The 24,318-nt window shown below is 43.5% G+C and overlaps 8 protein-coding genes and 2 long non-coding RNA genes across 19 annotated transcripts; 5 read left to right on the forward strand and 5 right to left on the reverse strand.

The window, feature by feature from the left end:
* Nucleotides 1–2,485: 2,485 nt before the first annotated feature.
* Nucleotides 2,486–3,760, reverse strand: LOC6901350 (eukaryotic translation initiation factor eIF1-like). Of its 2 annotated transcripts, none has more exons than XM_002134015.3 (3): nucleotides 3,638–3,760; nucleotides 3,124–3,537; nucleotides 2,486–3,061 (listed from the first exon to the last, which is right to left on the reverse strand). In XM_002134015.3, exon 2 carries the CDS (start codon nucleotides 3,487–3,489, stop codon nucleotides 3,157–3,159), a length of 333 nt encoding a protein of 110 aa, XP_002134051.1. In that variant the 5' UTR covers nucleotides 3,490–3,537; nucleotides 3,638–3,760; the 3' UTR covers nucleotides 2,486–3,061; nucleotides 3,124–3,156. The 2 variants fall into 2 exon arrangements, with proteins under 2 accessions (XP_002134051.1, XP_033238843.1); XM_033382952.1 differs by having other exon boundaries at nucleotides 3,598–3,709.
* Nucleotides 3,761–4,779: 1,019 nt separating this feature from the next.
* On the forward strand, nucleotides 4,780–5,752 carry LOC117184594 (E3 ubiquitin ligase complex SCF subunit sconC-like). Of its 2 annotated transcripts, XM_033382951.1 has the most exons (3): nucleotides 4,780–5,078; nucleotides 5,277–5,415; nucleotides 5,479–5,752. In XM_033382951.1, coding segments are annotated over exons 1-3 (309 nt in total). In that variant the 5' UTR covers nucleotides 4,780–5,076; the 3' UTR covers nucleotides 5,647–5,752. The 2 variants fall into 2 exon arrangements, with proteins under 2 accessions (XP_033238842.1, XP_033238841.1); XM_033382950.1 differs by having other exon boundaries at nucleotides 4,781–5,078; nucleotides 5,277–5,752.
* A 493-nt stretch (nucleotides 5,753–6,245) lies between these two features.
* On the reverse strand, nucleotides 6,246–7,092 carry LOC117183187 (eukaryotic translation initiation factor eIF1-like). Of its 2 annotated transcripts, none has more exons than XM_033382953.1 (3): nucleotides 6,962–7,092; nucleotides 6,448–6,861; nucleotides 6,246–6,385 (listed from the first exon to the last, which is right to left on the reverse strand). In XM_033382953.1, exon 2 carries the CDS (start codon nucleotides 6,811–6,813, stop codon nucleotides 6,481–6,483), a length of 333 nt encoding a protein of 110 aa, XP_033238844.1. In that variant the 5' UTR covers nucleotides 6,814–6,861; nucleotides 6,962–7,092; the 3' UTR covers nucleotides 6,246–6,385; nucleotides 6,448–6,480. The 2 variants fall into 2 exon arrangements, with proteins under 2 accessions (XP_033238844.1, XP_033238845.1); XM_033382954.1 differs by having other exon boundaries at nucleotides 6,922–7,049.
* A 93-nt stretch (nucleotides 7,093–7,185) lies between these two features.
* On the forward strand, nucleotides 7,186–9,028 carry LOC26534418 (E3 ubiquitin ligase complex SCF subunit sconC-like). Of its 2 annotated transcripts, XM_033382949.1 has the most exons (4): nucleotides 7,186–7,363; nucleotides 7,480–8,385; nucleotides 8,553–8,691; nucleotides 8,755–9,028. In XM_033382949.1, coding segments are annotated over exons 2-4 (309 nt in total). In that variant the 5' UTR covers nucleotides 7,186–7,363; nucleotides 7,480–8,383; the 3' UTR covers nucleotides 8,923–9,028. The 2 variants fall into 2 exon arrangements, with proteins under 2 accessions (XP_033238840.1, XP_015041617.2); XM_015186131.2 differs by lacking the exon at nucleotides 7,186–7,363 and having other exon boundaries at nucleotides 8,096–8,385; nucleotides 8,553–9,028.
* Nucleotides 9,029–9,521: 493 nt separating this feature from the next.
* LOC117184595 (eukaryotic translation initiation factor eIF1-like) lies at nucleotides 9,522–10,368 on the reverse strand. 2 transcript variants are annotated; one of them, XM_033382955.1, is made up of 3 exons: nucleotides 10,238–10,368; nucleotides 9,724–10,137; nucleotides 9,522–9,661 (listed from the first exon to the last, which is right to left on the reverse strand). In XM_033382955.1, the coding sequence occupies exon 2, from the start codon at nucleotides 10,087–10,089 to the stop codon at nucleotides 9,757–9,759; it is 333 nt and encodes a 110-aa protein (XP_033238846.1). In that variant the 5' UTR covers nucleotides 10,090–10,137; nucleotides 10,238–10,368; the 3' UTR covers nucleotides 9,522–9,661; nucleotides 9,724–9,756. The 2 variants fall into 2 exon arrangements, with proteins under 2 accessions (XP_033238846.1, XP_033238847.1); XM_033382956.1 differs by having other exon boundaries at nucleotides 10,198–10,325.
* Nucleotides 10,369–10,463: 95 nt separating this feature from the next.
* LOC117184596 (uncharacterized) lies at nucleotides 10,464–12,352 on the forward strand. Of its 2 annotated transcripts, XR_004469999.1 has the most exons (4): nucleotides 10,464–10,639; nucleotides 10,756–11,678; nucleotides 11,877–12,015; nucleotides 12,066–12,352. XR_004469999.1 is itself a non-coding variant. In XM_033382957.1 (3 exons), coding segments are annotated over exons 1-3 (309 nt in total). In that variant the 5' UTR covers nucleotides 11,374–11,676; the 3' UTR covers nucleotides 12,247–12,352. The 2 variants fall into 2 exon arrangements, 1 of the variants encoding a protein (XP_033238848.1); XM_033382957.1 differs by lacking the exon at nucleotides 10,464–10,639 and having other exon boundaries at nucleotides 11,374–11,678; nucleotides 12,079–12,352.
* Nucleotides 12,353–12,854: 502 nt separating this feature from the next.
* Nucleotides 12,855–13,671, reverse strand: LOC6901349 (eukaryotic translation initiation factor eIF1-like). Of its 2 annotated transcripts, none has more exons than XM_015186130.2 (3): nucleotides 13,562–13,671; nucleotides 13,048–13,461; nucleotides 12,855–12,985 (listed from the first exon to the last, which is right to left on the reverse strand). In XM_015186130.2, exon 2 carries the CDS (start codon nucleotides 13,411–13,413, stop codon nucleotides 13,081–13,083), a length of 333 nt encoding a protein of 110 aa, XP_015041616.1. In that variant the 5' UTR covers nucleotides 13,414–13,461; nucleotides 13,562–13,671; the 3' UTR covers nucleotides 12,855–12,985; nucleotides 13,048–13,080. The 2 variants fall into 2 exon arrangements, with proteins under 2 accessions (XP_015041616.1, XP_002134050.1); XM_002134014.3 differs by having other exon boundaries at nucleotides 13,522–13,636.
* Nucleotides 13,672–13,821: 150 nt separating this feature from the next.
* On the forward strand, nucleotides 13,822–14,683 carry LOC117184597 (uncharacterized). The gene is made up of 2 exons (XR_004470000.1): nucleotides 13,822–13,963; nucleotides 14,080–14,683. It is a non-coding gene; the product is annotated as an uncharacterized lncRNA (long non-coding RNA).
* A 57-nt stretch (nucleotides 14,684–14,740) lies between these two features.
* Nucleotides 14,741–15,692, forward strand: LOC26532111 (E3 ubiquitin ligase complex SCF subunit sconC-like). 2 transcript variants are annotated; one of them, XM_015186129.2, is made up of 3 exons: nucleotides 14,741–15,018; nucleotides 15,217–15,355; nucleotides 15,419–15,692. In XM_015186129.2, coding segments are annotated over exons 1-3 (309 nt in total). In that variant the 5' UTR covers nucleotides 14,741–15,016; the 3' UTR covers nucleotides 15,587–15,692. The 2 variants fall into 2 exon arrangements, with proteins under 2 accessions (XP_015041615.2, XP_015041614.2); XM_015186128.2 differs by having other exon boundaries at nucleotides 14,742–15,018; nucleotides 15,217–15,692.
* Nucleotides 15,693–19,670: 3,978 nt separating this feature from the next.
* On the reverse strand, nucleotides 19,671–20,621 carry LOC26532394 (uncharacterized). 2 transcript variants are annotated; one of them, XR_004470056.1, is made up of 3 exons: nucleotides 20,296–20,621; nucleotides 19,831–20,224; nucleotides 19,671–19,759 (listed from the first exon to the last, which is right to left on the reverse strand). It is a non-coding gene; the product is annotated as an uncharacterized lncRNA (long non-coding RNA). The 2 variants fall into 2 exon arrangements; XR_001452768.2 differs by having other exon boundaries at nucleotides 20,303–20,619.
* Nucleotides 20,622–24,318: the final 3,697 nt, after the last annotated feature.

Raw genomic sequence — 24,318 nt, forward strand, 5'->3', positions numbered from 1 at the left:
GATATGCAAGCTGGCTTGCAAATTGCAGCTCTGAGTTCAAATTAATTGCTTGCTATTTTCAAATTACTCATACGACCCGTTGGCCCATAGCCCATGGCCACGGCTGCCGCCCACCCTTGCCTATTCATTTGCTTAAGATGATCTCCAGCTTCAGCTCCACGGCCAACTACTGCTGGCCTGTGTCATTTACATTAACCATTTCAGTTTCAGGCAACAGCTTCGACTACAGTTTTGTAGCTCTGAATAGAGCTCTAGGTAAGGTCCTTTTTGGTCGAGGGGCACCTGGCGAAAACTGTTGCCGGAAGCGAGCGCTCGTAAATTACTTGAATAATGCAAAATAACAATATTTACTCATTGTTCTCACTCGTTCTTTACCAGTCCTACCCCTTGTCCTCAGTGGGTGGCTTTTTTTGGGGATATTCTGTAAAATACTTTCTCCCGGAGAGTGCTGATAATCTCCTTGGCATTAAATGGAATTTAAATTATCCCAAACAAAAGGTAGCGTAAATTCCATTTTTGTCGGGGAATAAAAGTAATAGACGGTATATTCCAAGGTAAACTCCAGAAAGTATTTTGCACAAATGAGTCCAACATGAATTTAACCACGACTGAAGTACTGAAGTTAAGCCAGAAATAACCTGGAGATTACCAGAAGAAAAAAGTAATGGGAAAAGTAGGAGGAATCCAAAGCTTAAGCCAAGTTTTATAGAACATGCATCCTCGTGAACTTAACCAAAGGTTAATTGAGAATAATAGAATAGAATGGAATAGAATAATAGGATTTCCCAATGGAAAAATAAGGTTATTAACCAAAATGAAGCTAAATGATTACTTCCTCTTGCCGTCTATAAACTTAAATCTATTAAATATTGCACAAAATTAAAATCTTCTAATAAAATGTAAGATTAAATACTATACGACCTTATAGATTTTAGATTTATATCGAGCTTTAATTGTAGTTATATTCAGTTGTATTTATCTGAGAGACAGCATAACTCTCCACTTTTCAATGGGAAAACCTCCAAAATGCAAATGTGTAGATGAAAGAGTAAACATATACTTACTATATACAATAAATATAAGTGAATTGTACATAGTACTGATAAATGATGATGTTCATTATGTGCGGGGTGGCGCGAAGCGTCTTTTGCGATTTAATTAAAGCTCAACTGGAGCGCAACAGCCAAAGGGGGATGGGTGTTGGGTGGCTGGGGATTAGTGCTGTCTGTTGATTGCCTCGCATGTTGGCCAGCGATTTTTCAGCAGCTTCAAGACAGAAAGATTGTGAGTTCGAGATGGAGATGGGAATGGAGCGGCATTATCCCCATCATCATCATCATCGATGGATTGCCGGTTCCATTAAATGGCCTGATGATGCCGACCGATTGCTTTCCCTCAGCCATCACATATAGCCAGTCGGTCTGTCTGGATGTCTGTCCCATTCTCTTGGTTCCTGCTGTTGCACACGTTCCAGTTTGTTGCTGCCATCGTGCACGTAATTTCCGTTTCCGTTTCAGCGAACGGCAGCCGGTGACACGCGACAGCTGTTTGCACATACTTAACGCACACACACACAATCACACGCACACGTACACGCACACGCATTGGTAGGCTTACATGTGTATGCCTTGCCTGTATTTGTGTTACTATGCCATTGACTGCGAATCGGAGCGTGAAGGCCATTACAAGTCTGATTATACTGAACCAAAGATTCAATATTTAAAATTGCGCGCACACAACTCAACCCCGAAGCCGACCCCGCATACATACCCACACCACCCCCTTTCAACCACATTCATCGTCACTTCCGGTCTGTGCTAACTGTTTTTGCGGCAACAGACAGAGACCGATACATACTTGCATACATATTATATGGGAAAAGTTCGGCTGTGCCTCTCCTTCGGAGTCCATTCAGAGTCGACCTGGAAATGAGCGACTGACAGAGGTGTGGTGATGTGGGGGTAGTGGGGCAGCTTCCTGGGTATACGAGAGGAATTCAAGCGGAAAGAGCAAACAATTTTAAATTACTGTTCAAGCAAAACGAAGTCAATAACAATGAGTGAACAATTTGGTTGACTTTTTGTTAATTATTTTTGTATTGATCCAGTGATACCATGAAGGAAAACGAAGGGTAGAGAAAGCGTCAAGTGGGGCATCGAGGGAAAAGCACTGAAAAATATATACACAAAAGTAAGAAGTATAAGTTTTTGGTTTGGCGACACTTCGCCATGAAGACTACAGAATCACCACAATGCTCATAAACAACTTACATTTGATTAATGCGAATCGCCTTCTTCTTCTGCTCGTCGAATGTAATCTTGTTCTTGAACTTCTGCTCTTGTCTCTGTGTTCTCGTCCTTCTTCAGTAGATTGATTCACAATGCTCCGATGTCTAACTGAACTACAGTCTCAACGGGAAAGATTAGATCTTAGCTGCTCTTATAATATTTATTTTTGGGACGATAAGAACAACAAACTCGACAGGTTGATATGGCAGCAAGTATATTCAACTATTTTAATTATTTGTTTAGTTAGGCCCACTCTTGAAAATATTCGTAAAAATTATTAAAATTACGGTTTTCCGAGCCTCGGCTGCGCTCGATTTTAAATATAACTTATAACCATTCTGGGACCCGATTTTATGATACAAATATCGAAATTGTAGCTAAATCGGTGCATTGTCTTCCATAAGGGATGCCCTATAATATATGTGGCTTGAATATGTAAGTTAGAGAATTTCCCATAAATTAAATATACTTTTGGATGGCTATCAATTAAATTTGATTTATAGCCTCTGAAAATAAAATTAATGTGCGGCATATTCGATTCTACAATATTTTTCTGGCGCTTGTTTTTTTGTAAAGCGCATTCTTTGAAAAGCTTTCTTGAGTGTAGCTCTTGCAGATTATAGCTCTTGGAGATTTTGCAAATTGATTGTACAGTTTTTGCATATTTATAGTAGATATTGTACACTTAAGAACTCTTGTAGATTGATTGAAGGTGTAGATTGTAGATTTGAGTACTTTTGTAGAGTCCTTGATTGTAGAATCTCATTGTTGAACTGTTGGAGAGTGCAGGATTAATTTTAGACTAATGAACTTATGTATTCCTCCTGCAACTTGCCTAAAACATGCAATTATCCCACCCGCTCAGCCCTTAAAATCCATGGACCTTCAGTTGATGGCCCTTGGCCAATCCGATCTTAGTCAGCCACTGGCAAATGTTCTCCCGTTGATCGCCTTGGAGCTGTAGCACCTTCCCGTACTCCTGGTGCTCGATGACAGTGCCGTTGCAGGCAAACTCCTTCTTGCAGCTGCGTACAATTTTCTTGAGGTCGTACTCCTGCGAGAGACCCTGGACAGTGGTCAAAGTTTTGCGACCTTTGCGCTGCTGGATGCGGATGTGGACGAGTCCATCCTGGATATCGTCGTCGTTGCACTTCGAGGCATCCACAAAGGGATCACGAGTGTTTAGGTTTTGGATCGACATTATCGTTAATAGTCGCGCGTAAAAAATATACAATACAATAATCGAACTCTAAAAACGGAATACAAATTGAGAAAATCACAATGTGAATAAGCTGCAGCACACATTTACTTTGAAATACGGCAAGATTATGAAAGGCAACTTGATTTACCTTTCCCAGAAATTAAAAAAATAATTTTTGTTTGTTAGGAACAATAAGACGACACGATATATACGGCTAGAGCGGCACAATGAAATGAATTGGGAAATCTTCTATTTCATGAAAACTGCACGGCCTGCTGCTTTGGCAGGTGTCTATGCCATTCATCTGGCAGGCTTGGAAACTACAGTAGGATATTCTTTGATCAAAAGCAACTGTCAATGCCCCCCTATGGGTTTCGTTGGGGAAACATTCACTTTTTTGGTAGTAGTCGTGTGAGACAGACCTATTTATTTCTTGAAAAATATGTCTATTCAAAATTTTTAGAACAAAATTGTGGTGGAAACATAATTTAATCTAATATTCAAGGAACGCCCTTAGAGATATAATAAAAACCGTTCCCGTAGGAGACAGGTAAGATCCAAGACTACACATGAATCTATTAAATAAACAGCGAATTGCATTCCGTAAAATTACAATGGTAAACTGTAAATAGCATTGAAAGGATTTTACTTACATTTCTTTAACAGACTAACATGAACGAAAGCGTCGTGCGACGCGACCCCGCCTGAAGGAAACTGACCACGATCATGCCGCAGCGAGTGGCGAGTCCGGGCGACGACAGAGTCAGCGAGAGCGTACAGTCGCTGCCACGGTAGTCGGTCGTCGCCTGGTTGGGCGTGTTCTGAACGCCACCATCGTGATGGGAGCGATCGGGCGGCGTGTTAAGGCGAGGTCCGTCAGCAGCACGGGATGGGCTTCGGTCGGGGTGTGCAACTTGCTGTCCAGCGGTAGCTCGACGAAGTGTTGTTGATGTGGAGAGTGTGCGACATCTGAAAGTGGTTGCTCCGTGGTTTGCTCAACATCTTCGTGCATCAAAGGTATTCGGTTGTGTTTCGTTCAGCTTATTGAACAGCTCGTCCACGGTACCGGGATTCTACGGGCTTATTCCATGACTGGTACTATAAGTGGTGCTGGCGGGCTGAATGCAAACACAAACTTAATTCTTTTAACAGTGTTTAGAAATCGTTTTCCGAGTTTGTAAATGTAAACTATGTTTAGCAACTTCAAAGAGATGTGGCCGCAACCTGAATACTAATAAACCAAATTAATACAAATTGATCGCTTGTTTACCTAGCATAGGGGCCTAGTGTTGTGAAAATGTGTTGTTCTTTCCGAAAGCAGGGGTGCATTCGGAATATTCGATTATTTATGCGACTTACAGCACTTTTGGCCATATTTCTGCCTATCGCCGCAATTATCACCACTAAGGGCATAGAAAACAGCTGATCCGTCTATACAATTTTGACGGTTTAATAAGCTTATTCTCGGCTAATTGCTGGATTTCGACAGTTTCGCAAGAATACAAAAGCCGTGTGCCGTGTGTAGCTGTGTGCAACGATCGACAGGGCATTGCGTATTTCGAGCACCAATTTCTGGCAAAAAGCAACATGTGAGTACTTGAAATGAATCAAATATAACTTTACAAAAGAGAAAAGGGCTTCAAATGCGATTGCGGCTAAATATTCCATGTTTCATGTTATATGTACATACATATGTGGGCTTGGTGCACGCTGGCGTGTCTGCGACTGCAACTGATGTTAGCGGGTGACGTCACATTTCAATGTTTTGTGCGCTTTGTTTTTTTCAGGACCGAAAAGAGGCTGAAGGAGAGAATCCAGATGATGTCCTCCGAGGGAGAACGCATTATTGTTGATAGGAAAGTCGCCAAGCGATTTGTTGGAGAGAGCAGGATGGGAAATGAAATTGAGCATCTTTACTTTGAGAATGTAAGATCTATTGTTTTGCGGAAGCTAATTTTGTGGTCATACTATCATAGGGATGATCCTCAGCCCGAACTCAGCGATACCCAAGTAAAACAATGGTACACCCAATTCTTCGATGAGGATCAGGAAATTCTCTTGGAACTGGCTGAAATAGCCGATACCCTGGAAATAAAGAGGCTTTCCCATATAGCACGGCAACGGCTACTAGATGGTACAACACCTAAGAACAATTGAATAACTGCTCACGAGCTTCGATTTCAAAGTTAAACATATGTCTAGTAGTTCCCCTTAACTGTTAAAACGAAGTCACGAATTAAATGGTTCTGCAGATAATCACAGGTTTGTTTATCTTGAGATAAATGCCCAGGACCGAAGAACCTGGAGAACTTCTGCGCTGCCTTTCAAATCGTTCTCTCAAACCGGGGCAGCATTTACTCTAAGTCAGGGGTCGGCGCGGCCCTGCTGCTGCGCTGCCGCTTACGTACACGTGTGTAACAGTGATCGTAATGCCATACCAATACCATAACTGTCTACGCGCACAAGCGCTCTAACACCTCGTTCTCGCTGAAACCCCAACATGATTTTGGCAAAGCGAGACCGAGCTCAATCGAGTCCAAGCAACGAGACCCATATCAAGTCGGAATCGCGACTTCCTCTGCTGTCAACGAATTGCAAACACGAAAAGAAGAGAATCGGAGAGTGGGACAGGGAGAATATCAAAAATATACTCCAACGTTAAACAATCCTCTACACTGCTTCAAATGGCGTGCGTTCTTTGAAAATCATTTAATTGTTGTCTCTGCCTGTGTGTCATACGCACCCAAGACACAAGATTTTGCAAATTGATTGTAGAGCTTTTGCATATTTATTGTAGATATTGTACACTTAAGAACTCTTGTAGATTGATTGAAGGTGTAGATTGTAGATTTGAGTACTTTTGTAGAGTCCTTGATTGTAGAATCTCATTGTTGAACTGTTGGAGAGTGCAGGATTAATTTTAGACTAATGAACTTATGTATTCCTCCTGCAACTTGCCTAAAACATGCAATTATCCCACCCGCTCAGCCCTTAAAATCCATGGACCTTCAGTTGATGGCCCTTGGCCAATCCGATCTTAGTCAGCCACTGGCAAATGTTCTCCCGTTGATCGCCTTGGAGCTGTAGCACCTTCCCGTACTCCTGGTGCTCGATGACAGTGCCGTTGCAGGCAAACTCCTTCTTGCAGCTGCGTACAATTTTCTTGAGGTCGTACTCCTGCGAGAGACCCTGGACAGTGGTCAAAGTTTTGCGACCTTTGCGCTGCTGGATGCGGATGTGGACGAGTCCATCCTGGATATCGTCGTCGTTGCACTTCGAGGCATCCACAAAGGGATCACGAGTGTTTAGGTTTTGGATCGACATTTCCGTTAATAGTCGCGCGTAAAAAATATACAATACAATAATCGAACTCTAAAAACGGAATACAAATTGAGAAAATCACAATGTGAATAAGCTGCAGCACACATTTACTTTGAAATACGGCAAGATTATGAAAGGCAACTTGATTTACCTTTCCCAGAAATTAAAAAAATAATTTTTGTTTGTTAGGAACAATAAGACGACACGATATATACGGCTAGAGCGGCAGACTGAAATGAATTGGGAAATCTTCTATTTCATGAAAACTGCACGGCCTGCTGCTTTGGAAGGTGTCTATGCCATTCATCTGGCAGGCTTGGAAACTACAGTAGGATATTCTTTGATCAAAAGCAACTGTCAATGCCCCCCAATGGGTTTCGTTGGGGAAACATTCACTTTTTTGGTAGTAGTCGTGTGAGACAGACCTATTTATTTCTTGAAAAATATGTCTATTCAAAATTTTTAGAACAAAATTGTGGTGGAAACATAATTTAATCTAATATTCAAGGAACGCCCTTAGAGATATAATAAAAACCGTTCCCGTAGGAGACAGGTAAGATCCAAGACTACACATGAATCTATTAAATAAACAGCGAATTGCATTCCGTAAAATTACAATGGTAAACTGTAAATAGCATTGAAAGGATTTTACTTACATTTCTTTAACAGACTAACATGAACGAAAGCGTCGTGCGACGCGACCCCGCCTGAAGGAAGCTGACCACGATCATGCCGCAGCGAGTGGCGAGTCCGGGCGACGACAGAGTCAGCGAGAGCGTACAGTCGCTGCCACGGTAGTCGGTCGTCGCCTGGTTGGGCGTGTTCTGAACGCCACCATCGTGATGGGAGCGATCGGGCGGCGTGTTAAGGCGAGGTCCGTCAGCAGCACGGGATGGGCTTCGGTCGGGGTGTGCAACTTGCTGTCCAGCGGTAGCTCGACGAAGTGTTGTTGATGTGGAGAGTGTGCGACATCTGAAAGTGGTTGCTCCGTGGTTTGCTCAACATCTTCGTGCATCAAAGGTATTCGGTTGTGTTTCGTTCAGCTTATTGAACAGCTCGTCCACGGTACCGGGATTCTACGGGCTTATTCCATGACTGGTACTATAAGTGGTGCTGGCGGGCTGAATGCAAACACAAACTTAATTCTTTTAACAGTGTTTAGAAATCGTTTTCCGAGTTTGTAAATGTAAACTATGTTTAGCAACTTCAAAGAGATGTGGCCGCAACCTGAATACTAATAAACCAAATTAATACAAATTGATCGCTTGTTTACCTAGCATAGGGGCCTAGTGTTGTGAAAATGTGTTGTTCTTTCCGAAAGCAGGGGTGCATTCGGAATATTCGATTATTTATGCGACTTACAGCACTTTTGGCCATATTTCTGCCTATCGCCGCAATTATCACCACTAAGGGCATAGAAAACAGCTGATCCGTCTATACAATTTTGACGGTTTAATAAGCTTATTCTCGGCTAATTGCTGGATTTCGACAGTTTCGCAAGAATACAAAAGCCGTGTGCCGTGTGTAGCTGTGTGCAACGATCGACAGGCACCAATTTCTGGCAAAAAGCAACATGTGAGTACTTGAAATGAATCAAAAATAACTTTAAGAGAAAAGGGCTTCAAATGCGATTGCGGCTAAATATTCCATGTTTCATGTTTCACGCTGGCGTGTCTGCGACTGCAACTGATGTTAGCGGGTGACGTCACATTTCAATGTTTTGTGCGCTTTGTTTTTTTCAGGACCGAAAAGAGGCTGAAGGAGAGAATCCAGATGATGTCCTCCGAGGGAGAACGCATTATTGTTGATAGGAAAGTCGCCAAGCGATTTGTTGGAGAGAGCAGGATGGGAAATGAAATTGAGCATCTTTACTTTGAGAATGTAAGATCTATTGTTTTGCGGAAGCTAATTTTGTGGTCATACTATCATAGGGATGATCCTCAGCCCGAACTCAGCGATACCCAAGTAAAACAATGGTACACCCAATTCTTCGATGAGGATCAGGAAATTCTCTTGGAACTGGCTGAAATAGCCGATACCCTGGAAATAAAGAGGCTTTCCCATATAGCACGGCAACGGCTACTAGATGGTACAACACCTAAGAACAATTGAATAACTGCTCACGAGCTTCGATTTCAAAGTTAAACATATGTCTAGTAGTTCCCCTTAACTGTTAAAACGAAGTCACGAATTAAATGGTTCTGCAGATAATCACAGGTTTGTTTATCTTGAGATAAATGCCCAGGACCGAAGAACCTGGAGAACTTCTGCGCTGCCTTTCAAATCGTTCTCTCAAACCGGGGCAGCATTTACTCTAAGTCAGGGGTCGGCGCGGCCCTGCTGCTGCGCTGCCGCTTACGTACACGTGTGTAACAGTGATCGTAATGCCATACCAATACCATAACTGTCTACGCGCACAAGCGCTCTAACACCTCGTTCTCGCTGAAACCCCAACATGATTTTGGCAAAGCGAGACCGAGCTCAATCGAGTCCAAGCAACGAGACCCATATCAAGTCGGAATCGCGACTTCCTCTGCTGTCAACGAATTGCAAACACGAAAAGAAGAGAATCGGAGAGTGGGACAGGGAGAATATCAAAAATATACTCCAACGTTAAACAATCCTCTACACTGCTTCAAATGGCGTGCGTTCTTTGAAAATCATTTAATTGTTGTCTCTGCCTGTGTGTCATACGCACCCAAGACACAAGATTTTGCAAATTGATTGTAGAGCTTTTGCATATTTATTGTAGATATTGTACACTTAAGAACTCTTGTAGATTGATTGAAGGTGTAGATTGTAGATTTGAGTACTTTTGTAGAGTCCTTGATTGTAGAATCTCATTGTTGAACTGTTGGAGAGTGCAGGATTAATTTTAGACTAATGAACTTATGTATTCCTCCTGCAACTTGCCTAAAACATGCAATTATCCCACCCGCTCAGCCCTTAAAATCCATGGACCTTCAGTTGATGGCCCTTGGCCAATCCGATCTTAGTCAGCCACTGGCAAATGTTCTCCCGTTGATCGCCTTGGAGCTGTAGCACCTTCCCGTACTCCTGGTGCTCGATGACAGTGCCGTTGCAGGCAAACTCCTTCTTGCAGCTGCGTACAATTTTCTTGAGGTCGTACTCCTGCGAGAGACCCTGGACAGTGGTCAAAGTTTTGCGACCTTTGCGCTGCTGGATGCGGATGTGGACGAGTCCATCCTGGATATCGTCGTCGTTGCACTTCGAGGCATCCACAAAGGGATCACGAGTGTTTAGGTTTTGGATCGACATTTCCGTTAATAGTCGCGCGTAAAAAATATACAATACAATAATCGAACTCTAAAAACGGAATACAAATTGAGAAAATCACAATGTGAATAAGCTGCAGCACACATTTACTTTGAAATACGGCAAGATTATGAAAGGCAACTTGATTTACCTTTCCCAGAAATTAAAAAAATAATTTTTGTTTGTTAGGAACAATAAGACGACACGATATATACGGCTAGAGCGGCAGACTGAAATGAATTGGGAAATCTTCTATTTCATGAAAACTGCACGGCCTGCTGCTTTGGAAGGTGTCTATGCCATTCATCTGGCAGGCTTGGAAACTACAGTAGGATATTCTTTGATCAAAAGCAACTGTCAATGCCCCCCAATGGGTTTCGTTGGGGAAACATTCACTTTTTTGGTAGTAGTCGTGTGAGACAGACCTATTTATTTCTTGAAAAATATGTCTATTCAAAATTTTTAGAACAAAATTGTGGTGGAAACATAATTTAATCTAATATTCAAGGAACGCCCTTAGAGATATAATAAAAACCGTTCCCGTAGGAGACAGGTAAGATCCAAGACTACACATGAATCTATTAAATAAACAGCGAATTGCATTCCGTAAAATTACAATGGTAAACTGTAAATAGCATTGAAAGGATTTTACTTACATTTCTTTAACAGACTAACATGAACGAAAGCGTCGTGCGACGCGACCCCGCCTGAAGGAAGCTGACCACGATCATGCCGCAGCGAGTGGCGAGTCCGGGCGACGACAGAGTCAGCGAGAGCGTACAGTCGCTGCCACGGTAGTCGGTCGTCGCCTGGTTGGGCGTGTTCTGAACGCCACCATCGTGATGGGAGCGATCGGGCGGCGTGTTAAGGCGAGGTCCGTCAGCAGCACGGGATGGGCTTCGGTCGGGGTGTGCAACTTGCTGTCCAGCGGTAGCTCGACGAAGTGTTGTTGATGTGGAGAGTGTGCGACATCTGAAAGTGGTTGCTCCGTGGTTTGCTCAACATCTTCGTGCATCAAAGGTATTCGGTTGTGTTTCGTTCAGCTTATTGAACAGCTCGTCCACGGTACCGGGATTCTACGGGCTTATTCCATGACTGGTACTATAAGTGGTGCTGGCGGGCTGAATGCAAACACAAACTTAATTCTTTTAACAGTGTTTAGAAATCGTTTTCCGAGTTTGTAAATGTAAACTATGTTTAGCAACTTCAAAGAGATGTGGCCGCAACCTGAATACTAATAAACCAAATTAATACAAATTGATCGCTTGTTTACCTAGCATAGGGGCCTAGTGTTGTGAAAATGTGTTGTTCTTTCCGAAAGCAGGGGTGCATTCGGAATATTCGATTATTTATGCGACTTACAGCACTTTTGGCCATATTTCTGCCTATCGCCGCAATTATCACCACTAAGGGCATAGAAAACAGCTGATCCGTCTATACAATTTTGACGGTTTAATAAGCTTATTCTCGGCTAATTGCTGGATTTCGACAGTTTCGCAAGAATACAAAAGCCGTGTGCCGTGTGTAGCTGTGTGCAACGATCGACAGGGCATTGCGTATTTCGAGCACCAATTTCTGGCAAAAAGCAACATGTGAGTACTTGAAATGAATCAAATATAACTTTACAAAAGAGAAAAGGGCTTCAAATGCGATTGCGGCTAAATATTCCATGTTTCATGTTATATGTACATACATATGTGGGCTTGGTGCACGCTGGCGTGTCTGCGACTGCAACTGATGTTAGCGGGTGACGTCACATTTCAATGTTTTGTGCGCTTTGTTTTTTTCAGGACCGAAAAGAGGCTGAAGGAGAGAATCCAGATGATGTCCTCCGAGGGAGAACGCATTATTGTTGATAGGAAAGTCGCCAAGCGATTTGTTGGAGAGAGCAGGATGGGAAATGAAATTGAGCATCTTTACTTTGAGAATGTAAGATCTATTGTTCTGCGGAAGCTAATTTTGTGGTCATACTATCATAGGGATGATCCTCAGCCCGAACTCAGCGATACCCAAGTAAAACAATGGTACACCCAATTCTTCGATGAGGATCAGGAAATTCTCTTGGAACTGGCTGAAATAGCCGATACCCTGGAAATAAAGGTGCTTTCCTATATAGCACGGCAACGGCTACTAGATGGTACAACACCTAAGAACAATTGAATAACTGCTCACGAGCTTCGATTTCAAAGTTAAACATATGTCTAGTAGTTCCCCTTAACTGTTAAAACGAAGTCACGAATTAAATGGTTCTGCAGATAATCACAGGTTTGTTTATCTTGAGATGAATGCCCAGGACCGAAGAACCTGGAGAACTTCTGCGCTGCCTTTCAAATCGTTCGCTCAAACCGGGGCAGCATTTACTCTAAGTCAGGGGTCGGCGCGGCCCTGCTGCTGCGCTGCCGCTTACGTACACGTGTGTAACAGTGATCGTAATGCCATACCAATACCATAACTGTCTACGCGCACAAGCGCTCTAACACCTCGTTCTCGCTGAAACCCCAACATGATTTTGGCAAAGCGAGACCGAGCTCAATCGAGTCCAAGCAACGAGACCCATATCAAGTCGGAATCGCGACTTCCTCTGCTGTCAACGAATTGCAAACACGAAAAGAAGAGAATCGGAGAGTGGGACAGGGAGAATATCAAAAATATACTCCAACGTTAAACAATCCTCTACACTGCTTCAAATGGCGTGCGTTCTTTGAAAATCATTTAATTGTTGTCTCTGCCTGTGTGTCATACGCACCCAAGACACAAGATTTTGCAAATTGATTGTAGAGCTTTTGCATATTTATTGTAGATATTGTACACTTAAGAACTCTTGTAGATTGATTGAAGGTGTAGATTGTAGATTTGAGTACTTTTGTAGAGTCCTTGATTGTAGAATCTCATTGTTGAACTGTTGGAGAGTGCAGGATTAATTTTAGACTAATGAACTTATGTATTCCTCCTGCAACTTGCCTAAAACATGCAATTATCCCACCCGCTCAGCCCTTAAAATCCATGGACCTTCAGTTGATGGCCCTTGGCCAATCCGATCTTAGTCAGCCACTGGCAAATGTTCTCCCGTTGATCGCCTTGGAGCTGTAGCACCTTCCCGTACTCCTGGTGCTCGATGACAGTGCCGTTGCAGGCAAACTCCTTCTTGCAGCTGCGTACAATTTTCTTGAGGTCGTACTCCTGCGAGAGACCCTGGACAGTGGTCAAAGTTTTGCGACCTTTGCGCTGCTGGATGCGGATGTGGACGAGTCCATCCTGGATATCGTCGTCGTTGCACTTCGAGGCATCCACAAAGGGATCACGAGTGTTTAGGTTTTGGATCGACATTTCCGTTAATAGTCGCGCGTAAAAAATATACAATACAATAATCGAACTCTAAAAACGGAATACAAATTGAGAAAATCACAATGTGAATAAGCTGCAGCACACATTTACTTTGAAATACGGCAAGATTATGAAAGGCAACTTGATTTACCTTTCCCAGAAATTAAAAAAATAATTTTTGTTTGTTAGGAACAATAAGACGACACGATATATACGGCTAGAGCGGCACAATGAAATGAATTGGGAAATCTTCTATTTCATGAAAACTGCACGGCCTGCTGCTTTGGCAGGTGTCTATGCCATTCATCTGGCAGGCTTGGAAACTACAGTAGGATATTCTTTGATCAAAAGCAACTGTCAATGCCCCCCTATGGGTTTCGTTGGGGAAACATTCACTTTTTTGGTAGTAGTCGTGTGAGACAGACCTATTTATTTCTTGAAAAATATGTCTATTCAAAATTTTTAGAACAAAATTGTGGTGGAAACATAATTTAATCTAATATTCAAGGAACGCCCTTAGAGATATAATAAAAACCGTTCCCGTAGGAGACAGGTAAGATCCAAGACTACACATGAATCTATTAAATAAACAGCGAATTGCATTCCGTAAAATTACAATGGTAAACTGTAAATAGCATTGAAAGGATTTTACTTACATTTCTTTAACAGACTAACATGAACGAAAGCGTCGTGCGACGCGACCCCGCCTGAAGGAAGCTGACCACGATCATGCCGCAGCGAGTGGCGAGTCCGGGCGACGACAGAGTCAGCGAGAGCGTACAGTCGCTGCCACGGTAGTCGGTCGTCGCCTGGTTGGGCGTGTTCTGAACGCCACCATCGTGATGGGAGCGATCGGGCGGCGTGTTAAGGCGAGGTCCGTCAGCAGCACGGGATGGGCTTCGGTCGGGGTGTGCAACTTGCTGTCCACGTAAGTGCTCAGGCAGCGGTAGCTCGACGAAGTGTTGTTGATGTGGAGAGTGTGCGACATCTGAAAGTGGTTGTTCCGTGGTTTGCTCAACATCTTCGTGCATCAAAGGTATTCGGTTGTGTTTCGTTCAGCTTATTGAACAGCTCGTCCACGGTACCGGGATTCTATTAGCTTATTCCATGACTGGTACTATGAGTGGTGCTGGCGGGCTGGATGCAAACACAAACTTAATTCTTTTAACAGTGTATAGAAATCGTTTTCCGAGTTTGCAAATGTAAACTATTTTTAGCAACTTCAAAGAGATGTGGCCGCAACCTGAATACTAATAAACCAAATTAATACAAATTGATCGCTTGTTTACCTAGCATAGGGGCCTAGTGTTGTCAAAAAGTGTTGTTCTTTCCGAAAGCAGGGGTGCATTCGGAATATTCGATTATTTATGCGACTTACAGCACTTTTGGCCATATTTCTGCCTATCGCCGCAATTATCACCACTAAGGGCATAGAAAACAGCTGATCCGTCTATACAATTTTGACGGTTTAATAAGCTTATTCTCGGCTAATTGCTGGATTTCGACAGTTTCGCAAGAATACAAAAGCCGTGTGCCGTGTGTAGCTGTGTGCAACGATCGACAGGGCATTGCGTATTTCGAGCACCAATTTCTGGCAAAAAGCAACATGTGAGTACTTGAAATGAATCAAATATAACTTTACAAAAGAGAAAAGGGCTTCAAATGCGATTGCGGCTAAATATTCCATGTTTCATGTTATATGTACATACATATGTGGGCTTGGTGCACGCTGGCGTGTCTGCGACTGCAACTGATGTTAGCGGGTGACGTCACATTTCAATGTTTTGTGCGCTTTGTTTTTTTCAGGACCGAAAAGAGGCTGAAGGAGAGAATCCAGATGATGTCCTCCGAGGGAGAACGCATTATTGTTGATAGGAAAGTCGCCAAGCGATTTGTTGGAGAGAGCAGGATGGGAAATGAAATTGAGCATCTTTACTTTGAGAATGTAAGATCTATTGTTTTGCGGAAGCTAATTTTGTGGTCATACTATCATAGGGATGATCCTCAGCCCGAACTCAGCGATACCCAAGTAAAACAATGGTACACCCAATTCTTCGATGAGGATCAGGAAACTCTCTTCGAACTGGCTGAAATAGCCGATACCCTGGAAATAAAGGTGCTTTCCCATATAGCACGGCAACGGCTACTAGATGGTACAACACCTAAGAACAATTGAATAACTGCTCACGAGCTTCGATTTCAAAGTTAAACATATGTCTAGTAGTTCCCCTTAACTGTTAAAACGAAGTCACGAATTAAATGGTTCTGCAGATAATCACAGGTTTGTTTATCTTGAGATGAAGTCCCAGGACCGAAGAACTTCTTCGCTGCCTTTCAAATCGTTCGCTCAAACCGGGGCAGCATTTACTCTAAGTCAGGGGTCGGCGCGGCCCTGCTGCTGCGCTGCCGCTTACGTACACGTGTGTAACAGTGATCGTAATGCCATACCAATACCATAACTGTCTACGCGCACAAGCGCTCTAACACCTCGTTCTCGCTGAAACCCCAACATGATTTTGGCAAAGCGAGACCGAGCTCAATCGAGTCCAAGCAACGAGACCCATATCGAGTCGGAATCGCGACTTCCTCTGCTGTCAACGAATTGCAAACACGAAAAGAAGAGAATCGGAGAGTGGGACAGGGAGAATATCAAAAATATACTCCAACGTTAAACAATCCTCTACACTGCTTCAAATTTGAGTAGTATCAAAGTGAAAGTGAAAATGGCGTGCGTTCTTTAAAAATCATTTAATTGTTGTCTCTGCCTGTGTGTCATAAGCACCCAAGACACAAACAAAACAATTGCCATTTAATCGCAGTGAAAACGAACTTTTCGGGGCTCTCACTGATGGAATTTAATTACAAAACCACCCGCTGCCGAGCGGTTGGGTGGGGGCAGGGTGTTCGCTGCTGCAGTGGTGGGAAGAGAAGAGTGCTAAGCAATAAGGATAAGCCGGAAGGGGATTCCCACAAGCAGCTCGACAACTCTGGCTGGATGCCTGGATGCCAGCTGGATGTTTGACTGGCGGCTTAACACGCCAAAAATTGTAAGCCAAAGGCATGACAGAGGGAGACAGAGACAGAGCCGATGTAATTACACACGCGAGTGTGTGTGTCTGTCTGTGTGGGAGAAACAGTGAGAGAGATTACGGTTGTTGTTATTGTAAATGTTATTTTTATTTGCACGTCAACCGCAAAACCTCATCCAGCCCGAAATTGAAGTAAAAACAAGGCTTAAACATCTTAAGGCAGCTCATTGTTGGGGTTTGCAAAATGATGACAACGCTTGAGGTTTTCTGCGGCTGGAGATGGAGATGGGCTCCGGCAGGGCTCCGGCAGGGGTTCTTTCTTTTAGCCACGGAAACACGCGAACTTGAAGTCACGAAACGAAAGGAGCACGAAAACGCACATCTTTCCACAACCTTCGGCCCTTTTATGGATGTACCACGATTTATATTTATAGACTACAATATTCTACACATATTGATTTGATATATATGTGATATATCTTAATAACTTTGCAGAGCGAGTAACGAAGCATTTTCGATACCCGTAAGTACCTGCTCGTATCCTCCAGGTATTAGGAGTTAGGATATACGCCCGTATCTTAAGCTATTATTGGATTGCTATATGGTTTTTAACAATAAGATAGTTTTGTAACTAGTTCTGTTGTACTCGAATATGTTGTAGATGCTTTCTAGAGCACGCACGAGGCACGGCTTTTATGCCACATCTCCAGTTGTCTCCTTGGGTCCGTCCTTTGCCCCCAGTCCCTCTCGCACTGTATCTCTCCATCCTTTCCCTTTCTTTCCATTCCATTCTTCTTTTGCATTTCGGCTGTAATTGTTTGTTTGTTTATTTAGCCTGCCACCTGCCTGCCAGCAGATTAGCAGCAGGATTTGATGAGCACACACTGTGCGCCAAGAGCACGACCGACAAAGCGGGACAAATACAGAGAAGGCCTGAGATCCAGAGAATGGCAGAAAGAACACACGATGGGGGTGTGGGAGAGAGCTGCTAGAAATATTGCGCCAGCTAAAATAATTCACTGCAATTATATGCGAATGCTGGAAGTCCCACCTTCCTGTCCGTTTCGAGTGTTTGCTTAACTGTTTCACTACCCGCAGAAACCACGGGACCAAAGGACCAAGGGATATGCTAAGAACGTGCCGGGCACGCGACGCTCTCCATACCCTGTCAAATCGCTGGAAGTGGGACAATATCTACTCATAAGTTCCTTCGAGTGTAAATCTCAATTTGTAGTGTTATATACATGCTTATCTCGTGCACCAACCCCTGGCTCACTAGCCTCACTCGCTAGCGTCGAAATGAGTAACATATCGCTCTTTCTCTCTCCGAGTACCCCCTGTAACCACTTCACTTTAGAATAGTCGGCTATCGACGCTGCTATCCTGTAATAACTGTGTGGGGGGTATAACCGTTTAAGCTTGGCGCATTCATAAACCTTTTTCCAGCTCGACGTTTCCTTTTTCTTTTTTGGGCAATTTGGTGTAATTGAAAAGCGCTGAGCGGCTTGGAGTTCTGCAATGCCGAAACAGGGAAATAGGGGCGTGAGGGCGAGATTGATGGTAGAAAGGCAGCAAGGTAGCCATGGGGGACAGACGGCAAAGCAGCAAAAGAAAATCAGGGCGCAGGACGCAGGACGCAGGACGTAGGGCGTTGGGCGAGCGGAGGCATCTCGACATCGGCAAAGTTTACTTATCATGGCAATGCCGCCATATCCGCTTGGTAATCGAAATTTCCAAAAGGGGCTATAGGGATGTGTGCACACCCACAGACACCTACCTACCTACATACCCAAGCATACACGCATACTATTACCGCATGGAAGGGTGTTTAGCAGGTGTTTGATTCCCCCTCCGAAATATTCATTTGCATCTAGAGGAAATTGTTTTGGTTTCAATTTTTTCTCCCATCTTTCTCCTGTTTAGATTTTGGGGAGGATGATTCCAAAGGATTGTAAAATTCTGTTAAAAAGTGAAAATCATGGCCGATGTTCCCATGAAGAGAGAGAGAGAGAGTGCGGCTGGGTTGCGGATTCCTAAGGCATTCCCCAACGGAAACCCCTTGTGCGGTTGGAATTCCTCGGCTTAAGCGAAACGGGCCACATCCCCACCGAAAACCACACCATCAGATCCAGAGCCCCAGTGTCTCCCATTGCCCCCATAATTGGCCAATTGTCGGGTGTCATTAACGGGGCCGTCGTTATTGGCAAAGTCCCTGGGCGGACTGAGGTCCGGAGTGGCTCCACAAACTCCTGAATATTTCATCCGGCATCCACTGAAAGCGTTCAACATCAAATATAACACACAAGAGGTGTTTACAAATTAAATTAAAGTTGAAAGCTCACAAAAAATAATGAAATGAAATGAGCAAAGTACTCCACAAAGGGCGGGTGTGCAAAGGAGAGGGCAGAGCTGTTTTCAAGGTGGGATGTGATAGATTGATGGCTACAGCAAATAAAAATTACAGTGGCAATTGGCAACCGGTCGCGCGACAGCATACCAACAATAATAAAATCGCGGTGACAATTCAATTAAAATATTTCTACATAAATTTTCAACGCCCTGCCAAAAGCCGCTGAGTAGGCGCAACAGCATGAAAGGCCAGGTAGGTGGAGCTTGGGGGGAGGCTGTGTGGGGAGCGACTGGGTCCGCACTTACAAACAATCAAACCGCAGCGGTCATCGGTATGTGTGTGTGTGTGAGCAAGCCAATGATTGAATGAAAATTTCATGATTGTTCCGTTGATGTGGCGGAAAGTAGCGGGACAATGGGAAGGAAATAAGGAAAACGGCTGGCAATATCTCTATAAAAGATCCTTTATGTACAGATGCACTTATGTATGAATTAATACATATGCACTCATATGACCGCAAATTGCATTATTCATAAAGGATTTTATGTGTGTGTGTATGCATCTTCTATAAATAGTCGAATAACAGAATAATTTGGGTACCAGCTTTGACTGACTCACATATACACATCTACTCGTACAGATGTATGACCTAATCCCCGAAACAGAAAGATGTATCAAAGTGAGATAGAATCCCGTCCCTTTGATGAGGAGTTCAGTTCTACTACGATTATAGTTCCCATTCCCATCAGTTCATGAATTGCAAAAACCCACAAGCGGAGCGCACATGTGTGTCGCTGAGTGTGGTGTGAATATCGTCAAGTGTTTCGCTGTGGCCACCTTAAGCTCGCTGACAAATTTCCCATAGAAAAACCCACAGAATGTAAGGGACACATCCATCCATCTCCATCTCCATTTCCATCTGTGCGAATAGCCACCTCCTGCTCCTATGTTGTATCGTGAATGGCGTACACTGGTATGTATGTATGAAATTGAAATGATAACAATAAAATCTAACAGAAAAACACACAAATTTCCACCCACAAATTGTCCACACACTATCCTGTTGCTGGGTTCCGTTTCTCCGTTCCGTCCTGTTATATTCTTTTCTGTTCGGGAATGTTCCGTTCGTCCTGTGCATCCTGTCTATCCACCGTAGTACCTCCTCGTTGACATTGTCATCTGGCATGGACCCGACACCCGGCACCCGGCTCCCGGCTCCCGGCCTGGGCAACAACATTAGCAACAACACCATTTTGCGGTTCCTGACAATTCGTCAGACATTGTTGACACAGTGTCTGAGCAGTTTGGTTTTCGTTTCTGTCAGGGGCTGCTTTCTCCTGTCCATTGCGGTTGTTTGCGATTGTCCGCAACACTTTTCTTTCACTCATACGTCCAATTTTGGTTTCTTTGTACCAAGTACACGGTGAGTACGAGGCTGTATGGTTTACGTATGTAAAGGAAGTAAATATATTATATGTACCCATTCATCTATATATTCCTTAATACCTTATACCTTAACAGAATATGTAGAGGTCTATATTTCAGTATCTTGTATCTAGGTACTGGATATCAGTACTAATAATTCTATCTAAAAGATAGAATTGAATATTTTGTGTTTGTGTTATTGGAGTCCTGCTAAATTATTGCCAGGGTATCCTGGGTATCAATAGCCTTCCAGTTTGTTAGATACTCATGTTGTTGGTGTAACATCTGCAATAGCAACAGACAGGAGAAGCAGCATCCTAACCACAGGTGAGATTTGCACAGTTTGTTTAATTCATTCCATTTGATATTTTTGCTGAATATTTGAAAGTTTTCCCCGCATTTGACAATTCGATTTATTGCCAGTCAAAAAAGCTTTAGTTCGGTTTAGGGTTTCCGCTCGGCAAGCATCTGAAAATTAACCCAGAAATCTATTTGGAGCTGGCCTTTTTCCGTGAGTTCTGTTTTTCACATTTGCCTGTTTATTTAGACTTTTACAATTTTTGTGTTGCTCTTTTTTTTTGGATGGCTGGTACCCATGGCAAAGGGTCAGACAAAGGGAATGGAATCAAATGAAAACCAAGTTTGATTTTAATTGGTATGCGTTTGATTATTCCGTCATTGGAAGTGGCTTAACTTATTTCCTTTAATTAGCAATTCCTAAAATTCCAATATCAATTAACACCCCCTTTTGCAGCATCCATAGAGCACAGCTCTCCAAAAAGGTAGGAACATTTAGTATATAAACCCTTTTCTAGAGCTCAAACTTCGTTTGCTTCAACCAATAACCCCTATGTTATATTCGACCGATCTGGAAGGGTATCCGTGACAGAAGTTCAAGCTCCACCCTCGTAACGTACATAAATGTATATAAAAATCCCATTCAGTGTAATCCGTGACTATTACCTGGGAGGAAACTAACATGTGTTGCGTTTGTTAATAAATTTTAAATGTGCATAATAATATTTTGACGCTGCTTGCTGCCATACCTATTCAAAGCTTCCTTTTCGTTTCGCCAAAACTCCGGTTTCCGCATTGTTTTGTTTTCTGTTTTCCAGTACTCTCTTTTGTTTTTGCATTTTGTTTTGATTTGGCCCCAGGCACAGGTGGCAACCCTGGTTGTAAGCCTTTTGTAAGTCGCTTTATGTGCATACCCTAACAGAGAGAGTTGATGCTTTTCGAACGCAGGGAGTACTGTTTCTTTAGTACCTCAGATCTGCAAGGGTATCTGAGGCATCGGCCAACGTAGATAGACTTTCCTTCTTATTTAGCTTGGTGTTTGCGCTTTCCCTCATTTGGCACCACTTTTCCCGCTTTGCCTACCGAAAACATTCGAATGGGGCAGGACACAGGCAAAAGTCCTTTTTCTGACATGTTTTATGCCACCTGCTGCTCTTGCTGCGCTGATGCCACTCGTACCGCCATTGTTGCTGCTGTTGTGGTTGCTGTTGCATGTTCCCATGGCTGCTGCCGTTGGCTGCTGGCTGTTGAATGTTGTGTCTGTGTCTGTTTCTGTGTATGTTGCTGGTTTTGGTTTCTGGCTTAAATTGTTGTTGCTTGTCTTTTATTCACGGCTTTCGTGTTATGAATTTTTCAATTCCATACAAATTTTTATTTTACTTTGCGCGCATTCCTCCTCTCTCTCTCTCCCGCTCTGTATATTTCAACGTTGGGATAGTGGGACTCCCCTGAAAAGTGTTGGTGCTGTTTTCCGCTTTGCTTTTTTTGCTTCTGCCGCTGCAGCTGCTTCTTGGCCTGATCCAATGTTGCGCTTGTTGCTGCTGTTTGCTGCTAAAGTTTTTGTTAAAACAAACAGCTTTTAAAAATATCCGCATCATGATGCATGGCACATTTCCAAAGCTTTAGGGGACTTTTGCTAAATTCTTTTGTTTTATGGGTAATTCAGCCACTCAAACTTCACTGTCATCGGCTTTCGGAAACTCGATGACAAAATTAAAAATTAATATTCAAAACTTTTAAATGGAGTAAATGGATGCGAAAACTGAAGACTTATCCAGCACCCTCTTTACCCATTCCCCCCTTTTCCAACCCAATGTAATTAAGCGATTTACAATCCGAGTGTCGTTCAAGATATTTAGTTTAAGCCGTTGTGATAAGAGGTTTAGGGAGTTAATTCTTATTGTATCATGATGCCATGAAACTTTAGTAAATTCGAATGAAAAATTTGCATTTCCAGTGGCGTGGCTAAGAGCACGGTGCCCTGGACTAAGACCAGAAAACCTTTAATTACAAAAAATACAGGCGCATCCAACAGGGGAATCCCCTCTCTGCAGTAATCAATGAGCATGGAGCATAAACACCAGTCTATTTCTTTGTAAAATCTTTACTTATTTGTCACTGTTCTTTGTACTTTCCGTGGGTCCGTAGGTCCGAGAGCAGTGTTGACTATTCCTGGGTCTGGCCTTCAGCTCAATCCGTTCAAGATGTCCGAGAACAAGATCCAGCCACCACGTCCCGACGGCACCTTCAGCGTCCACTCAGCTGACTCAAGGCCTGGACGACAAGGCTGACATTCAAGTCTAGCATGTCTATAGCTCGTCCTCCTTCCGATGCATTCAGACCTCCGCCAGTGACTTGGAGGGCCTCCAGTAGGGCGCAGGTGGACAGCACAAGATCAAGGTGGAGCCAGGTGGCTGACCAAGGAGTAACTTGTTCCATAACCCGTTCATTCCGCGGGGGAGAATGCGCAAAATCCCCTTCTGCCGTCTGCTCACCGTGGACCAAGTGGATGCCTTTGGAAGCTGGTGGCGCCTGAGTGTCTGCCGGTGACGTACAAATACGGGAGATACTGAAATCTGTTCTATGGCCGAGGTTGCCGGCTGAGCAATGGACACGGCATTATCCCGGATAAGGGTAATGCATTGTCGCTTGCTCTGCCCGAGGCAATGCAGAGTCCAGCTAAGGCAAGTCGGGGAACTGAACCAGGGCCAAGGCTAGGCCGTATGCCCCTTCCGGCCAAAATATGGCGTGAACACACGGTTCAACACGGTCCTCTCTGCGTGTAGCCAGCGGTCACACCTCGGACATGGCGGGAACAGGCAAAGTCAGTTGTTTTACTACTGCCAAAAGAACGACTCGCTGGAGTCTCGGACAATCTTGGCTTTAAAGCTGAACTCTGGAGTACAGCTTGTGGCGTTAGAGGAGAATTACTTTTACATATATTTATCTATAAATGAGTTGAATTATATTTGTGAAATGGCACGTCCAAACGTTCTGAAAGGTTCTGCTCCCGAAAATAACCGTATTTTCTATTTGTCTTTTAGCTTTTGTGCTGTAACATTTTCAGGTGTTTAATTGTGCCAGAGTTCATTTTGAACATGGTTGCGCAGGATGGAATGCAGGGGGGCTGAGGGTGGCACTGAAAAATGAACAATTCAGAGTTTTCCCAGAGGCAGAGTGTGCGGGATGGGGAGGTGGGTGGGTGGGGGGTATCGGCTGAACTACGGGGTAGGGTGGGTGTTCGATGTGACAGTAGTTGGCATTGTTGTTTTAATAGGCCGCCGGTCATGTTCAGCAAACATAATAGAGTTTTGCGTCAGTTGCAACGTTTTGCCTCCTATGCCATGCCCCCCTTTTCTCTCTCCATCTGTGCCCCTCGTGTGCGAACCCACCATAGAATTTCCATCGACAGGTGCCCATTGCTTTCATTGCATAAGCTGGAAAATGCTTCAGTTAAGCAGTTCCGAATTTCCCATGTATTAGTGTCCAGGTGTGTCTCTAGGTGTGTGCTGTGTCTGTGTGTGTGTGTGTGTGTGTAGCATAGATGGCATTATGAAGTCGAGTGTCCTTTTTTTCGGTTTTGCGGTTCCTATGGTTTGTTTTTTTTGTGGCGAAACTTTTGAGAGAATTTAGGATATGGTCAATGTGGGGAAGGAGTCTCGAGTTTACCAATTATCAGAAATATAATTTTAATTATACATACAAACATTTTGCATACAATTTTATCGCTCTATAAAAGCCAAAAGTTTTCTTGTTTAGCCTCCCAACCAGAAGAAAAAGAATTTTCCTGGGAAAAGTTTCATCGAG

The sequence above is a fragment of the Drosophila pseudoobscura genome, chromosome X (assembly GCF_009870125.1).
Source record: "Drosophila pseudoobscura strain MV-25-SWS-2005 chromosome X, UCI_Dpse_MV25, whole genome shotgun sequence".
Lineage (NCBI taxonomy): Eukaryota > Metazoa > Arthropoda > Insecta > Diptera > Drosophilidae > Drosophila > Drosophila pseudoobscura.

Bases quoted from the DNA above. Each gene is read 5' to 3' on its own strand.
- LOC6901349 (XM_015186130.2), bottom strand. From the start codon at position 13,413: ATGTCGATCCAAAACCTAAACACTCGTGATCCCTTTGTGGATGCCTCG.
- LOC6901350 (XM_002134015.3), bottom strand. From the start codon at position 3,489: ATGTCGATCCAAAACCTAAACACTCGTGATCCCTTTGTGGATGCCTCG.
- LOC117183187 (XM_033382953.1), bottom strand. From the start codon at position 6,813: ATGTCGATCCAAAACCTAAACACTCGTGATCCCTTTGTGGATGCCTCG.
- LOC117184595 (XM_033382955.1), bottom strand. From the start codon at position 10,089: ATGTCGATCCAAAACCTAAACACTCGTGATCCCTTTGTGGATGCCTCG.
- LOC117184596 (XM_033382957.1), top strand. The intron at 12,016-12,078 runs GTAAGATCTATT...GATGATCCTCAG, and splicing joins AGCATCTTTACTTTGAGAAT to CCCGAACTCAGCGATACCCA.